The 18968-nt window shown below is 33.1% G+C and overlaps 1 protein-coding gene across 12 annotated transcripts in view; it reads right to left on the bottom strand.

Moving 5' to 3' along the window:
* Positions 1–1046: 1046 nt before the first annotated feature.
* LOC106880617 (uncharacterized) overlaps positions 1047–18968 on the bottom strand; it is a 122696-nt gene continuing 104774 nt past the window's right edge. For 6 of the 12 annotated variants that reach the window (XM_089363675.1, XM_089363674.1, XM_089363680.1 and 3 more), the window contains 10 exons: positions 16963–17070; positions 15723–15863; positions 14172–14291; positions 13323–13466; positions 12678–12910; positions 10862–11125; positions 9047–9192; positions 8065–8204; positions 4920–5006; positions 1047–3530 (listed from right to left, as the gene is read on the bottom strand). In XM_089363675.1, coding sequence (XP_089219801.1) covers positions 2860–3530; positions 4920–5006; positions 8065–8204; positions 9047–9192; positions 10862–11125; positions 12678–12910; positions 13323–13466; positions 14172–14291; positions 15723–15863; positions 16963–17070 — 2054 coding nt within the window. In that variant the 3' untranslated portion in view covers positions 1047–2859. The remainder of the gene's footprint in view (positions 3531–4919; positions 5007–8064; positions 8205–9046; positions 9193–10861; positions 11126–12677; positions 12911–13322; positions 13467–14171; positions 14292–15722; positions 15864–16962; positions 17071–18968) is intronic. The other 6 variants (XM_089363676.1, XM_089363678.1, XM_089363677.1 and 3 more) reach the window with 2 other exon arrangements.

Genomic DNA, 18968 nt, shown 5'->3' on the forward strand with positions numbered 1-18968 from the left:
CAGCTTTTGCTTTCAAAGGATGGAAATGAGAGAAAAATCAAGCAGGTGGAGGGACAATTTGAAAAAGAGCTTGTTCAAACTATTCATCAAAATAATTAGAGAGAGAGAGAGGGGAGAGAGAGAGAGAGAGAGAGAGAAGTTAAAAAAAAACAAACACAAAAACTGTACTCCTCTGCTGCACACCCCACAAAACACTACATTATAGGAAAGTTTGTGTGTTCTGAAAGATTGTTCTGGCAACAAGCTAGTTGTAAGGTGTTATCTCCAATAATGACAATCTGACATTATCCAACACAGGAAAATACAAAACAGGAATTACAGAAGCATGTGCAATTGGAAATGAAGAGATAGGGAGATGTAGTTGAACCAGTGAAATTAGTTAAGAAAATGTTGGTTTCTCAAGTCCAAGTTCTAAAATTAATCACTGCTGGTAGACAGCATTCAAAAATATATATTTTGTTACAATTCCCCATTCCCAGACACAGAACCCCACATATTAATAAGGTTAATATATATATATATATATATATATATATATATATATATATATATATATATATATATATATATATATATATATATATAATTTTTTTTTCATGTTTTTCTTTTTTTTTCTAAGAAAAATATTTTGAATAATATTGGAAAAAGAAAATGTGCAGGAATTTAAATAAATAAATATTTGTATGTGCCAAGTGAATGTAATCAATCATTACAGATAAAATAGATCAGTTATATAAAAAAATGATTCTATGTTTCTACAATAAAAGGGAGACTTTCAAGAATGTAAGATGAAACAAATTGATATAGAGTGAAATCAATCTACAATAAAGAATTCTTATTATATGTAAATCGAGTCATTACATAAAGTAATAATAATCTAGTCATTACATAAAGTAATATTATTTCTAGGAAACAATTATAAATTCAGTTTGCAGAAAAATTATGTCTACATTGATGAAAAAAAAAACCTTAATAACAAAAAATTTAATCATTCTGAGTTTAAAACATGAATGATTTAAATCTAAGCAGCAAGTTGAAGGCACAAATAAATTTGAAAATAATTTAATTAAAAAGCAATGCATACATTTTTCTTCTGTTGCAAATGCAAAAGTATTAAATATGACCCTTTCTTTCTGACTCACAATCTTTCACATTTTGTAGAGAGGGATCTGATACAATATTAATAAGACAAGAATTTCTAACTATGCATTGGCTAAAAACAACTGTAAAGAAAAAAAAAACAAATATAGAGATATATGGAAGACTTTCCCCCTCTCATCTAATAATTTTTGCCATTGTTAAACTATTTCAAGACCAGAATGGCTGGTGCCACTAAAATGTCCATTTAGAATAAAAGTAATTTGAAAATAACCACAACAATATCTATTTTTGTATGTACTTTCATTGCAGGGTCTCCAAGCAACTGTGGTCTTGAAAAGTTTAAAATACTAAGGCTAAAATGATCAAGCAACATTTTCATTACATTTAACAGAGGAACTTGTACATGAGAAGAAGAAATAAATTGAATCAATTTAATCAAAATATTCTGAATTTTCAATTAGAATCACAAATCCAAAATCCCACCCCCTGAATGGATGAAATATCAAGTATATAAAGAATGTGAACCTTTTGAAATTAATGTAATTCAACTGGCTTGCATTTATCACAGGAAGAATCTAAGTTGTTATTTTAAAAAACCACTCTTATAGGTACACAAGAAAATTATTCACAAACACTCAATATAATTCTATCATTTTAAAACCAGGAAAAGTCCATATTAGCAGAGAGTGAAAAAGTGATTTATTTCGCCAGAACTAAGGCAAACTTTAAGGTTTGAATTGCAACTCTATGGAGTTCCCCCAAAAAGTAATAATGGGGAAGAAAAGGATTTTATTATGACAGCCCCCATACAATGTATTCAACTAAGAACAATTGTTATGGCAATGAAACAGCAATCAATGTTTCCAGTTCGAAGTCTGAATCTCAAAAGCAACCTTTGCCTCCTTAATTAAATATGCAATTAAAGTTAATGACTGAAAACACTGTTTTAAGGTAACTAAAATACAATTGATGCCATAAATTGTTGAAGACTTGTAAAACACAGCCCAACTTACAATGAATTAGTAAGAAAAAAAACCCAAAAAACAATTGATTAAAAGTGAATAAAAAAAATTTTTTTAAATGTATCACTGAATTTTGGCTTGTCATAACACATTGAAAGAGGACAAATAATGCAATTCAAATCAACAATAGATAAATCATGTACTCTGTATTTGCTAATGAGTTAATAATAGCTGTATAAATAAATCTTCAAATTCCAGAAGCTTTTGGAGAATTAAAGGTAAAAATGAAAATAAAAATACCTGTCTTAACACGGGATTGGGGGAGGGAGGGGGAGAAAAATAAAATAAAATCACGAATTATCTGTCATTATATGTATAATGTCTATGACAATGTTTTGAGTGTATAAGTATGTGCATATGTAAGTGTGCACACGTGTATGTGAGAGGAGAGGGACAAAAATAACCCAACAAAGTAGCTAGCCCTGCAATGCTTGATTCACAAAATGTACTCGACATACACTGCAATACATGATGAAGTGAAATGGAGGAAAAACATTGAGACCAGTGATGACAAAGTTAATGCTATTTTGATGATTGACAAAATAAAGTTTTTGTCCCTTTTCTGGACAGTTTCTCCCCTATCTGAATTGTTTTCTTACAGTCACGAGAAGAATAAAGTGGGAGAGAAAGGAACAATGATATATTTTGTTCATCAACAACAAAGTGAAAACATTCACAGACAGCAAATTGTTACAATGAAAAAAAATGATAAGTTTAAAAAAAAAAAAACCACTGTTCAGGCAGGAGACATCCAAAAGGACATGCCAGGTGGTGGAGGTGGTTGGAATGGAGGAGCTTGGTTGCTTGGTTGTCCTGAAAACTGCTGCGAAGGGGGTGGTTGGTTAGCAAACTGTTGAAGATAGCCTTGATTAGTAGCGACAGCTGAAGTGTGTCCATTAAATTGAGGGGGTTGCTGTTGCTGCTGCTGCTGTTGTTGTTGCTGTTGTTGCTGAGGGATATAGGCTGGAGATGTTTGCAACCCAGTTGTAGATGTAGCAAAAGTTGACTGGCTGAGGGGTCGCGGTACACCAAACTGAGAAGCTTGTGTAGACAAAATTTGTTCATATGAGTTCCTATGGCTGTTCTGTTGTGGTTGCGTTGTGGACTGTTTACTAGCAAAGTTTGTTGGACTAGAGCATGGTTGATAAGGTGTACCATTGTTAGGGTCCGGAGGAGAATACTGTCCATGCTGCAATGGCTGTTGCTGTTGGGATGATGTTGACACTTGCCCTGGCAAGTATTGATCATAATGGTTGGCAGGCAAAGATGGAGGTGGGGGACTGGGTTGCCCTTGATGAACATAGGCAGCATTTGTAGAACTTGACTGGCTGTAAGGGACAGTTCTCTGTTGCTGTTGTTGTCGACTTGGAGAACTAGAATCATCTTCTTCATCATCAGATCCATATACTGTCAATATAAATAAGATATGAACAAGTTTAAGGCATAGGTGGACAAGATAATCTTCAACTATTTCACACTGACAAAGTTCTACAAAATTCTCTTGTCTTTTATGAATCATAAACTTTCTTAACCCAATCTTGATTACATCAATCCAACTACATTCACAGTATTTTTCAAATCAACACATGGCGGAAAAGATTTAAAAAATGAGAATTTTAAAAACTTATTAAAGGATATTAAACTAACTCTTTTTAAAAATCAGTTTTCATTGTAGTGTTGAGACTAAGTTAATAATAAAGCTTCAAACAATTTCACCCAACAGAAATGAAGCTACACTGGGTGAGAAGATTGATGTAGTATAACTAACAGGCAATGTTACATGCCAAAAAAAACAAAATATACAACTTAAGCAATGGTAATTATTTAGAGGATATACTGCAGGCAATACAATTCTCCTTCAATAATTATTTCACTGAAAAATCTATTCAAAGGGTAAAAGTTAATGAAAAAACTATAACAACTAAAACTGAATAAGCCTAATAGCTATTTGTGTATCAAAAAACATTTATTATGTAACTAAGATGAGGTGGTTTGCAAGATTCTTAATATCAACTTGTGCATCTTGGGGGGGTCATTACATCAATAATAAATACACACACTGGTTCAATTTCACTTCTTTATTATTTGTCATTTGGATAACTGTTTAACTAACAAACTAATCAATGGTTTGATTAATCATTCAGTTAATCAATCAATCAGTTATGTTTGTCAAAATCTTTTAGTCATCATTCACGATCTCATCTATGACAGGCTCTCCTTACTGTAAAATTCCCTCATTGACGCTTCATATACCAGTAATTTAAGAAGCCATATTTTGCTTTTGTAACATTTTAGCTCAGAATTTCAGAGAATGAAAACAAATAGAGAAAAATAGCAATGAAAGAATCTTGATGAATAAAAATCAAAACAAACAACTAACTGTTTAACTGACAAGTTAAACATGCTTGTTTAGTTGGATAGATACTTAACCAACTGACTAATAATAAAGGAATGGAATTGAACCAGTGTGTGTTATTAATATTGGTGTAATGACTCTCGTAAGACACAACAGAATTTGTTTCCACACACAAATCTTGCAAACCCATTACAAAAATAAAATATTATTTCTTTTACCCTTTTACACATGGGTTATACTGTATGAATTGCTGAAACAACTATTTTACGTCAATTAATCTCCTTCACATTCAACTGTAATATAGAAGCAGAAGTTAGCAATACAATGCTTCATAAAAGTCTTTACATTTAAAACTTTCCTACAGGTAATTTTATATTTTAGTCACCCAGCCAGTGCTTTGGCTCTAATAAACAGACTGTAATTAAAATAATATATATTACCGGCTACACTGCCAAGAGCGCCTTTGATTTTTTTACGTTGTTCCTGTGTCTCAGTACCTCCTTGAAGCTGCGCCGTACGTTTGCTTCCTGAAAAGTGACAATAATTATTTGTGAAAAAATTTAATCACTAACAGAGGTTTTGATATCTTCATATTAAACAATTATGTAGAGAATGCTAGAGAAATAACAGATGAATTATCAGCTTAATGAAATAAATGAAGAAAATTACAAAGAAGATTCAGATACTTTGAGATGCATATATATGTGTATGTATGTATATATATATCTCAAAGTAAGGATTAAAATATTAAGTTTAGAATTAAAATATTACATATCTAATACAAAAATCACTAGAATTTCAGATTACGTAATTTGCATGAAAACAAAAGCACAAAGAAAATTATTAATTTAAAGTATATAGATACAGAAATATACAGATATATAAATATATATGTATGTATAAACAATGACACCCATATGATATTATATATATATATATATACATATAAACATGCATATATATATATATATATATATATACACACACACATATATAACATATACACACACACATACATATATGTATATGTGTATATAATATATACATGCATATATATATATATATATATATATATATATATATATATATATGCATATATGATACATATGCATATTATACATACATACATATACATGCACACACACACATATATGCATACATATACATATATATATATATATATATATATATATATATATATATATACACACACACACACACACACACACTCAAACATATACATACATACACATACATATACATATATATAATCTGTTTTGAAACATTCACCACTTTCTAATTTTTCTAATCTATTATCTCATTTGTGTAAGAAGGCCAAAAACATTATACAGTCAGCTAAGATAAAATGGACAGAATGTTTAATAAATTTCAGTTACAACCCTCCCCATCATTGTCATTACTCAATATTAAAAACCAAAAGCCAGAAAGGGAGTAATAGGGAATGGGAAATTAAGGGAGTAGTGGCTAATACAGAGGAGATGATTTTAGGTATAAGCAAACAAATGTATAAGTATAAATGTAATGTAAAATATGGTGAATGGAGCTAATGTTGATAATGATTGCAATATTGGGAGAGAGAGAGAGAGAGAGAGAGAAAGTGTGTGTGTATGCATGTGCATGCATATGTATGTATGGGCATCCAGCCGTAGAATCCATGCCAAGTCAGACTGAAACCTGGTGCAGTTCTCTGGCTTATCAGCTCCAGTCAAACCGTCTAACCCATGCCAGAATGAAGAGTAGGTGTTAAATGATAATGATGATATTTTTAATTAATATTCAGCAGAAGTAAATGTGTTATTCAAGGTCTGAGAGTTTCATGCATTCGCACATATCAATATATATAAATATATATATATATATATATATATATATATATATATATACATATTAATTAGCAGATCCAACCTAAGTTAGATGTATTGTTTAGAACAACTTAATGTCTCAAGAAATCATCTTGTGTACATGAGAAATACTAAAAAGCACAGACTGCTATATTGGGTGATGAAATTTTAATCAGCACTAGTGGATGGCACAACTGCAATATGTGATTTCATTGTAAACTACGGATCATCAGTAGCAGCTAGCCAGACTGATGAAATAGCATAATACTGACCAAACACTGCAAAAAGCTAGTGAATAAACTATTAGAGACAGAAGCAGACTTTTTAGAATTTGTCATCTACATGAGATGATTTCTTGAAATGCTTACTACAGTTTAAGGCATTCTAAACAACATATCCAATTTAGGTTGGATGTGCTAATTAATAGTCATTACAAAAGCTGTTTCTGTCACTATCAGCTAATTTATTTACAGTCCAATAGCTACTTGCAACATCACTGGCTGTTTGGCCAGTATCATGCTATATCATCAGTTTAGTTGATTTTTAGTCCAGCATTTGGTGCTTGGTTAGCTATTACTGATGATCCACAATTTACAGTGAAATCATGTGATACAGTCGTACCATTTGCCTGTGCTAATAAAAATTTCATTAGCTAATATATTAGTCTGTACTTCTTAGCAGTTGTCATGCACACAAGATGATTTCTTGTGATGTTTACTACAATCTAACGTGTTTTAAACAATACATCCAATTTAGGTTGAATGTGCGAATTAATATTCATTACAAAGGCTCCTTTTGTCACTAATAGTTAATTTATATCATCATCATCATCATTGTTTAACGTCCGCTTTCCATGCTAGCATGGGTTGGACGATTTGACTGAGGACTGGTGAAACCGGATGGCAACACCAGGCTCCAATCTAATTTGGCAGAGTTTCTACAGCTGGATGCCCTTCCTAACGCCAACCACTCAGAGAGTGTAGTGGGTGCTTTTACGTGTCACCCGCACGAAAACGGCCACGCTCGAAATGGTGTCTTTTATGTGCCACCCGCACAAGCCAGTCCAGGGGCACTGGCAACGATCTCACTCGAAAATCCTACGGGAGCCAGTCAGGCGGTACTGATATATATATATGTATATGTGGGTGTGTCTGTCTGTCTGTCTGTTTTTGTTTTGAAATCAGATGATAGTTGTAAACAATCAGTGTTTATTTCAAATCTTCCTTCGAAAATACATTAGGCTATGGAAAATATTAATTTGCTTAGAAACAGATGAGGGTTGGTGACAGGAAAGGCATCCAGCCATAGAAAATCCACCTCAACAAATTCTGTCTAACCCAAGCAAGCATGGAAAGTGCTAAAATGATCATGATGATGATGAGGGTGATAGTATAAGGTTACAAGTTAGAATTTTTATATAATGTTAAAGGGTCCATGCAGCTTTAAAATAGTTTGGCTATGAGGCTGTCGTTTTCTGTGGATATCAAAAATTTATGACTGCAAGTGTGTATTGTGTATGCATGTGCAGGTGTAAATGTAGTATAAATTTGCTAGTCTTAGAAGTTAGAGATGTACTCAGAAGAAGGATTACAAACAGCACCTAAGCTATCAAACTGCTACACCCTTTGCTTCCCTCACACAGTTTGTTGTTATTTATTCATATAGTAGTTAACAATTTTCTTTGGCTTTTTTTTTGGCTTCATAAAACCAGCAAAACTCTCACCGGGAGGTGGAGGAGGAGGCATCAAGTGCTTATCTACTTCAGACCTCTCTGGGGATGGACTATGAGATGGGGGTGGTGGAGGAGGTGGGGTGACAAATGCCGGTTGGTTCACAGGAGGGGGGTTTGCAAACCCTTGATTTCTAGGAAAAGAGAGAAAGGTGGTTTTAGATGAATGGTATCAAATATACACTAACAAATATTGATTAAAAATAACTTAGTAACCACATTTCTGTTTTAGAGAAGCCACAATGAAAATATTACACTTTTTCTTTTCAAATTGATATATCCTCAGACTGGGCATGCAAGCAATTTGGAAGTTGCTTTTAAAATGAATCAGAATTGATATGACAAGCCCCAAATAGGTCTAAAGGTACAATCAAAATCTAAGTGATACAGATTAAAAAAAATTAGAACAGCAGTCAATATTTGTTTTAAAACTTAGTCACTTACTGCTTATTAGATAAAGTTGAATAGTCATTGTAAAATGAAGAATTTTAGCAACGAAAAGTTTTTAATATTTATAATGACAAAGAAAAAAAAGAACAATCACCAAAAATGGAAGACAAATAAATTAAAAAATAATCAGTATAAAAAACGATTTTAATTAAAATTTGTAAGACTGTGATATGATATATGGCAAATCATTTCCTTTGGCTAAGCAAAAGGCAACTTTTTCTAGAAGAAAGAGTATGATCAATTGAAATTGAGTCCAGTATATCACTGGTACTTATTTTATTGAGCCTGAATAATTGAAAAATGATTGCTAGCCACAGCAAGAATCAAACTCTGAGGGATAAAACTAGATATTGAGAAGTATTTCTAGTCTGCTGTTAAATAGTTTCAGCCATTTCCACCAGATATAATAGCAATGGCAATGATGATGACGATGATGATGATGATGATAAAATTTCAAACTGATAATAAACAAAAAAAAAATTTTTTTAATCCAAATGAAATTTGAAGTACAGATTAGCACAGTTACCTGAATTCTTCATAAACCTGAGATGTCTGAGTGACTGCAACTAAAGGCTGGGTAAAAGACTGTGTCACAGGTGATTGGTGATGGCTTCCTACTACAGGTGGTGGAGGACCAGAAGCAATCATATTGGCCAACTGAGGAGGACCATGCTAACAACAACAATAATGAAGCAGTATTTGAAAACAGGTGGTGAATAAATTGCAAATTAATAACAATGATAGCCTATAATAGCAATAATGAAGAGTTGATGGTGAGGAACTTGTAAAATATTATGTGAAAACTGATATACTGAATTTGCTGATGTATAAGATGCACTCTCGCATAAGACAAACACTTAGTTTTTTTTTGGTTGGAGGAAAAAGTATATTTTGTGGAAAAAAAAAAATGAATCTAATGTTTTATACACTTGGTATCCCATCTGGAATACAGTCACATTAGACGCAATTGTTTGTTACATTTAAGAATAAAAAGAAATTTGTCTTATACAACAGCATATGTAGTATAACTGGATAGGAACTCTACATGACATTTATAACAAGATTTATATTTCAAGGGAAGTATGCTACTTGTGGGTAATAAATAATAATAAAGATTTCTAACATAGGAATATAGGAGAATCAACCACAGATTAGTGAAAAGCAACTCCAAGCTTTGAACTTAGAAGCCAAAGTGAGAGATTTAAACAGCAAAGTACTCTGAGTGACATTCTGATTCTGTATTTCAAACAATAACAATAATATTGGTTTCAAATTTTGGCACGAGGCCAGCAATTTTGGGGGAGGGGTAAGTCAATTACATCAACCCCAGTATTCAACTGGTATTTATTTTATTGACCCCAAAAGTATGAAAGGTGAAGTCAACCTTTGCCGAACTTGAACTCAGAAAGTAAAGACAGATGAAAAGTTGCAAAGCATTTTGCCCTGTGTGCTAACGATTCTGCCAGCTTACTGCTTTAAAAATAATAATATTAATAATGATCTAATAACTGTCATAAAGTCAAACACTGTTTCAGTATTTGTTTATATTTGTTTACTTCATCAACTCTGGAAGGATAAAAGGCATTTAGTGAAGTAACTAAATATAAAACATTGTTGACCAGTACCCTACTAATTCTTTCATCAAACAATAAATATTTCTTACATTAATAATCTTTTACAACAGTATTGTTGATTTCTTAAATAAGCACAAAGCATCAGATTTAACGGGATAAGATAGGAGGCCATGGCATTTTAGCCTTCTTGAATAGCATGGTGATTTCTTTTGAATCCAGCTGTAGAAACCATACCAAATAAAACTGGAATCTGGTGCAACCCCTCAGCTTACAAGCCCTGATCACCATCCAACCCATGGACAACAGACGTTAAATAATGATAATGATAAAGCCTATGCTTTAGTGAAGATTGTAATTGACTAATGGATAGATAGAACAGATGAAATAGCTGAAAGCATGAGATAAATAACAACTAAGTTGAGGGAAAAAATTTCAAATATTTCTGTCAGCATTTCAATGTGTCTCTGGAGTGGAACAATTCCTTCTACAATGAAATATTGTCCGTATGGAGGCACAAGGTTCATTACAGTTTTATTATTGTAACATTACCAATGTTGGGATGGTGGTGGTAGTGGTGTGTGTGTGTGTGTGTGTAGTGGGAGGGGGTGATGAAAGTTAATGTTAACTTTTATGAATGTTGACTACACAAAGCCCAGAATTATAACTAGTCAAAGACAGAGTCAATCTGTCTCCCATCTGGACCATTCCAATAATAAGAATAATAATTTTCCTCTTTCTCACTATTATCAGTAACAAACTACACAAACCTGATAGCCCAACAAATTCTCTGGTATTTTATCTTCAGGTTTCTCTTCAGTAAATCTCCGTTTTGGAGGCTGCTGTGGTGGGACGGGTGACTGTGAAGGAGGTGCATGATGAGGTGGTGGAGGTGGAGGTTGAACAGAATCGTCTTTCGGTGGCCCGACATTATAGGCATAACCTGTTGTTGTAATGGCGTATGTTGTTGGAGCAACAGTATATGTGGCAGCTGCAGGAAGACTCATTGGCAGACTAGCAGCACTACCAGAAAACTGAAACATAAAAACACACACACACACCAACATTATTCAGAATCACCATATAAGCAGTACATTTCTGAAGTGACAGGAAGAGAAACTGGGTATAACTGGATTTTTTTAATTGTTTTAATCTCATTTCTGATATTTAACCGAAATAATTCTATTCTTGTGCAAAATGGTTTGTATTTCTGATAAAGAAGAAAAATAATTTTTTAAGTTACATAAAAAAAAAAACATTAAAAAAGAACAACTATGTGCCAAACCCAAATTAAATTCATGATCAGAGAATACTGTGTTTAGTAACGTTCCTATTTCTTTACTGCCCACAAGGGGCTAAACACAGAGGGGACAAACAAAGACAGACAAATGGATTAAGTCGATTATATCGACCTCAGTGCGTAACTGGTACTAATTTAATCGACCCCGAAAGGATGAAAGGTAAAGTCGACCTCGGCGGAATTTGAACTCAGAACATAGCGGCAGATGAAATACCCTTAAGCATTTCGCCCAGCGTGCTAACATTTCTGCCAGCTCGCCGCTTTGTTTAGTAACATTCTGCTGAGCCATTGTCTCTCCAATATCATCATCATCTTAGTTATTATTATTATTGTGAGAGGCAATATTACTGATATAACACTACCATTTACTTTATTCACTCCTAAAATGTGAAGAATAATTGCCAATTCAGTAGGGGGTGGGACTGAAAAATAAATTCTGAGTGAAAATATGCTCTGGAGGGTAGAGTGAGGAAGAGTAGAGGGAGAGAGGGAGGAAAGCAAGGTGGGGAGTGGTGTGCAAGAGTTTGGTCCTTAGAGAAAAGATGCCAAAATATTGAGATGAGTGGTGATATGGTGTATGACACACCTCCCCAAATACTTTTTCAGTCCATCACTGGTTTCACATTTTATTTCAAATATTCCTCATAACAGGTGCAGTCATGGCTGTGTGGCAAGAAGCTTGCTTCCCAAACCACATGATCCGAGGTCCAGTCCCACTGCATGGTACCTTCTACTATAACTTTAGGCTGACCAAATCCTTGTGAGTGGAATTGGTAAACGGAAACTGAAAGAATCCCATTGTGTGTGTATATATATGTGTGTGTGTGTGTGCATCTTTTCGTCTGTCTGTCCTCACCACTACCACCACTTGAAAACTGGTATTGGTGTGTTCATGTCCCCATAACTTAGTGGTTCAGCAAAAGAGACCAATAAAATAAATGCCAGGCTCTAAAAAAAATAAGTACTGGAGTCAATACATTTGAGTTAAGAAATTCTTCAAGACGGTGCTCCAGCACTGCCACAGAAATGACTGAAACAAGTAAAAGAAAAGGGAGTATTGCTAGAAAGAACAGGTGTCGAAACATATTTTAGACCATCATACACGTATAATATTTACAACACACATCAACAAAGAACAAATACACCATACATCTTTGAAAGAAACACTTATAACTAGAGGCTCTAGATACAGTTGTATTTAGGTCAAGATGACAATAATGATGATTATAATGATGGCAAAAACAATAGCAAATACAAGTAAAATTAATTAGAATTGAAAAACTCACCTGTCCATAGTAGGGAGGTGGTGGTTGTCCAGCTGGCGGGAGCTGTTGCTGAGAAACAAATTGCACTCCAGGTTGTAGTGCATTCATTGGAGGTGCTATTGAATTAGGAACAGGAGAACCATATTGGGGGGCCATCTGAGGGGTTCCACCACTTAATGACATACCAAGAGGGGTGACTGTCTGCTGGCCAACTATCACTTGGGCAGGTTGAGGATTACCTAAATTAGCATTGCCTAACAATGAGAAAAATACAAAGGAAATGCAATGTATAACATAATATATACATATTTGAAAATCCTACAAGTCTAGGTGAAAAGCGCTTTATATGATTTATAAAACGTGTGACATATTAATAAAAATCTGTAAATGTACAACCATCCAGATTTCTGAGTACCTTAAATTTTTTTCTAATATATATATATATATATATACACACACATACATGCATACATACATACATATATATATACATATAGAAAACTATAACAAAATGTCAGTATATATAAATGAGAAATTTGATATATATCAGTAATACATGCATAACAATGAAAAAAAAGTTATTTTTAGTAATATTATGTTATTTCAAGAAATCTATCATAAATTGTTTTGCGTTATTTGTTAATATCAATTTAAAAATAGAAATACCTAAAAATGGATCATTTGTAGTGGTTGCATATTGACTCATACCAGGAGCTGTTGAAACTTGTAAAAGAGGTGGTGGAAGGGAAGCATTTGGTAATAAACTTCCACTGGCATCCATTTGACCAGCAGGAGCAGCCGGTGGAGGACCTAAAACAATATTGAAATAACAATGATGAAAATATCCTCCGACATATTAATTGAATCGTCAAGGTTTACCACTTTGTCTTTAGGGGTACAGGGTAGGCAAGTTTGAAATTATTCTTTATCAGCACATTTTTCTTCTAATTACTGCAATAGCTTCAAGTTTTTCTAACCTTATATTGCCCTCAATTCACCATACCAAAATGGTATTCAGCCATCTGTTGTCCTATTGTTACAGTGAATATTCCAGATGACATCTAAAACTGATAAGTTATTTATTTTATGTGTCTGAAGTTACAACCCAACAATTACTATGGTTAAAAATATTTTGTCTTTTGGTGTAATCTCTTGCTATTTGATTCACTAATCCATACTCCACTTTTCTCGATTGGATCTAAGCAACAACAATTATTCACAAAACATATACTTTGAAATGCCTAAATGTATTAAACAATATCCTGTATTGGTTTTGATGTGATCACTCCCATTACTTAATTATATTACTTTTTAGAACATTATTTGTGTATTTGCATGTGTCAAACTAAACATAAGATGGAAAGTAACATATCTGTATATATTTTTACATATACAATAAAAGCAAAACCAAAAGTAAAAAAACAAACAAACAAAACAAAAAAAAAAACAGAAATGAGTGAAAGAAATATGCTTCAAATTTTGGTCTACAATAACAAAGACATTTAGAATGCTTACCAGCGCCAACTGAGAGAAGTGGAGATGTTGAGAGACTTGTGACCATAGGCATAGGTGTTAGTGATGTGGAATAGGAAACAGGAATTACTAAGCCACCTGCATTAGCTGAGCTGACCATACCTGCACATAGAAAGTGAAATTTTTGCAGATTAAAATAAGCACTGTTCTGCAGTTCACAGCATGAGTTATCAAGAAATAATATGCTAGAGTTGCAATGTATGCTGCAGAGACAGACCCACTTTTTTCAGTTGGTGTTTGGAACATAAATTAACATGAAAATTTTGATGGAAGGTTTTAATTTAGATTATTGTTTTAAAACATGCAGTTTCTATCATAGAACCAATGGCATTGTCAGGCAGGTTGGATTTTTTTCACAGCACAGCCATATTTTTCCTAATCAAACCATGGGCTGGAAGGTTGTTTCTAAAGCTGGCTTAATTGAATATGATGTGATTGTTTTGTTAATTCTAAGAAGTGCCAAGTTGAATATTTCCACAACTAAATGTAAGTTCAAAAACCTAACACAATAAGAGCAGAAAATTGAATAAATTTCAATTTCAATTCTGTAGTTTTGTATTTGCACCATCAGCAACCAAAATATCTTTATGTTAATATCTTGTTAGTGAACAGATGTATTACAGTCAGGTAAGCACTCACAGATTACGTTAAGCACACTAACACACACTATACAATATCTATTTTGCTAATATTGCACTTACAAAATAATCACAAAGAAATAATAAAGCAAAATATGCATGTATGACATTTAGAATTTTAGTTGATATAACACTAGCAGCGAGACATGAACCTCTGGTGTTGATCCAATACAACAGTGCCGTATACATTAGATCCTGTCAACTATAACAATTGGATTTAATCCTTCAGCATTCAGCTTATTCTACCAAATGTAACAATACTTATTTATTTGCATTATTTTGAATTAATCATGCATTATTTTGTAGCTTCAAGATTTCAAAGATGCAATTGTTTATTTTTAGAATGACATTATAGGGTAGGTGTAAGAGGCTGGATCTGGCCACTTTGAATATAAAATAGGTAGAATATCTGGGCAAGATATGACTGGTTTAAATGCTAAAAGATTAGATAACTTGCAATGAATGAATATCCAACCTAGAATATCAGTCGTTTTGTGTTTGTTGGAGCTGGCAGGAGTAGGAAAAGTTTAAAAAAAGGTACTGTTATGATTTTATATATTGATAACTGCAATATGGTTTATTTACTTGTATATTTGAAATAAAATACTGTTAATCTGTTGATCTAATTTAGCAAACTTATCAGCAATGCAAAGAAACTGACATAAATGAATTAATGTGATAAACTAAAGAGATAAATGCATGTGTGTGTGTGTGTGTGTGTGTGTGTGTGTGTTTTAACACTGATACCAGCTGAGAAAGATGGTGACATTTGTTTACACCTCCTTCAACAGTATGTCCCCTAGCTCAATACAATGGAATAATAAGAGAAAGACTTATTATTCTACAACTTCAGAAGAACATTATAGCTGCTGAAGTTTTCAAAAAGAAATCAAACCTTGAGCAGAAGCTTGAGACACTAATGTTGGTGGTGGCATACTGGTCAGACTTGCAGGAAGAGAATTGGCTGAAAGTACAACAGACGACGTTGGTAGAACTTGCTGAAAAGTTGGTGGCAAGGACGTCACAGTTTGCATGCCTAGAAATTAAGGAAAGTTTGTTATTAGTCTTAATGTTGGATTTTTTTAGACATTGCTGTAAAATTTAATGGGTATTTTTTTTAAAATATAGATATGTAAAAAGACAATATGAAGAAATTGTTATGGTTGAGTTTAAAACCCGGATTCTCAGTACCCAAACTATTCAGCTTCAACAGCTCATCACAAACAATTCTAGTCTTTTAAATGACATTTTCTGGACGTATTTAGTGGATCTTGGAATACAAACAGAATATTTGTATTCCAAAAATCTACAGCCGTTAACAAGATATCATCTTTGGGATATTTACTTAGTTTCATTAATACATGTTGTTATGTAATCTCAGCCCAACTCTGACTGAGCAAAGATTATTGCATGCAGGAAGTTGTCTAAACAACTCAATGTAATCCATTAGCTGTAAAAAGGTTATAGTAACCCACTAACAGTAACTAATAGCTGTAAACAACTCACTGCAATCCACAGAGCTGTTGTTCTATAGATACATACTATACTCCTATAGTATGAATAGACCTATACATACTACAGTTCTATATATAGAACTATAGTATATATAATTCAGGAGAGGTATAGTCATTTAAATCAAACTGGATATATTAGTAGCACATAGTTTTTTCAACCCTAAAAAGATAAATAGTAAAGTTAACTAGTGTTGGTGTCACATAAAAAGCTCCAGTGCCCGTGCTACATAATAGCACCCATGCTGGTACCACATAAAAGCACCCATGCTGGTGCCATGTAAACTGATTGGTGTTAGGAAAGGCATCTAGCCATAGAAACTAGGCGAAATCAGACAGGAACCCAGTACAGGCCTCCTGCTTGCCAGTTCTAGTCAAATCAACTAACCCATACCAGCATGGAAAATGGATGTTAAATGATGATGATGATAATGAACTGGATGCCATTAAACAGACAGTTTAGTGCTCTAGTAGTCAACAATAATAAGACCATATTACATTTAAGTGAAACTAAAATATTACAAACCAATCTGCTTTCATTATTGAGATACAACACCCTTATTAGCTCTCATAATTAAATATAAAAACTGCATGAGTAAAAAAAAATTAGGAATTTTGCCTCACCTGGACCTGGAATCTGTGAATACTGAGGCTGTTGTGAGACACTAAGCTGTGGAATACTCTGCTGCTGGGCCATCATCCCACCGGGACCGCAATTAGGGTTGGCCGAGGCTAAAGAAAGAGAAAAAAAAAACAAAAACAAACTAATGTAAAAAGAAAAATCAATACAGAAACTGATTGATGCCTATGAAATTAAAATTTACAAGTTAATTGTTATGTCTGATATCAAAGAGGAAGAAGTTAAATACCAATTACACAATAGACAAAAATAAATAAATAAAAGTTCAATTTACCATGACCATAAAAATATGTTTATAGCAGAACCTACAAAATAAAAAGTTTTAAAGCGAATACAGCAAGGTTTAAAAAAAAAAAAATAAAATAAACCCTCAGAAAACCCTTCAAGAATCAAAAGCGAGAATGACTCACCACATCAAAATTGGTTAAGATTGATGCTATCTTAGGTTCATGCATTGGAACTGACAACAATATCAGGAATTTAACCATATTTAAAATGGCAGCTGTTCAGAACCTAGTGCAGTGGACTGATTGAGTGTTCTAACAATTTTCAATAAATCCTAACTGATAACTCATTAGAGAACCAAACATAAATCCCATGCCAACTATGGAAGTGGGTATGAGCGTCTCTGTTGCATTTGTAATACCTTTCTTCCACCCCTTTAATCTTCTACATCATTTGAACTCTGCGAGAATTGGACCTTTTTAAATGTATACACATATACATATTTTGTATTTCATGTATTTAATATACTTTATATATTGTAAGAACAGAAATAAATTTATTTCTCAAACGCGTGATAATGCTATAAATAGAATGATCAGGATAAATTATCCATATAATGCAGAAAAATACGTTGCCGGCCAGCCATGATCCAGTCTCGTGGCTGGCCGGCAACGTATTTTTCTGCATTATATGGATAATTTATCCTGATCACGCTATTTATAGCATTATCACGCGTTTGAGAAATAAATTTATTTCTGTTCTTACAATACATCTCAACGCTTCTAAAAAAGAACAAACTTTGTTTGTTTACTTTCATCGTAAAGTTGACTTTATATATTGAACTGTCTAATTTGCTTATCCCCATATTTGCTTCTATACCCACTCAAGTTTGAATCCTTGAGCACTATAAGTATTCTATATGGAGAATATCTGGATCTCATCTACACACTCACACACACACACACATATATATACACACACACACACACACACACATATATATATATATATATATATATATACACACACACACAATATTAAGGATTCAGGAGAGAATTATGTACTTAAATGATAGGCACCAGGTTAGGTCAAATCAACTTATAAACACCACCTTTAGTCGAATAAATACACTGGATACTGAAGTACATCCAGTGAAATATTCAGGTTATGTATACAGAAAATATAACCCTTATGTGTATTTAACACCTAGCAGCTGGTCCAAAGTGCACAACTGTATTGGTTGCATGGTGTTTGGTATAATCCAGGATGTCCAACCGTTTGGTGAATTATAAGCAAATAAATAAATAACATGGTGCTATAAACCTTCTGTTATTTCTACATATTAACTAAACTCTTAATATCTCTCTAGCTCTTGTAATGGTCATCATAGCCCTATGTTTGTTCTCTCATTCCAGGCCAGCTTGTGCTCATGGATTGTTCTTCTATTGTGTGAAATTCTATGTATCACCAGATGAAAACAGTTTTTTGCTATGATGTAATGTAATCACTCATCTATTAAAAAATGCATTAGAAACAGCTGTAATGAACTGACAATTATCCATTGTTATTTATTTATTTGCTTTTATATATATATATATATAAGAATTTAAGGAATGGAGAAAACGCATGTTGTAATTGCATACTTTATTCCTACATATGTTTCAAAGGATTACAACCTGTGTGATCCATAGGGATCTTTGATATTAAAATTGTAGCCTTCTCATCAGGGAAAGCAAAATTTCAAGGAGTTCCTGCCTTAAAAACA

Source organism: Octopus bimaculoides, chromosome 15 (genome assembly GCF_046866305.1).
Source record: "Octopus bimaculoides isolate indiv1 chromosome 15, ASM4686630v1, whole genome shotgun sequence".
In the NCBI taxonomy this organism is placed as follows: Eukaryota; Metazoa; Mollusca; class Cephalopoda; order Octopoda; family Octopodidae; genus Octopus; species Octopus bimaculoides.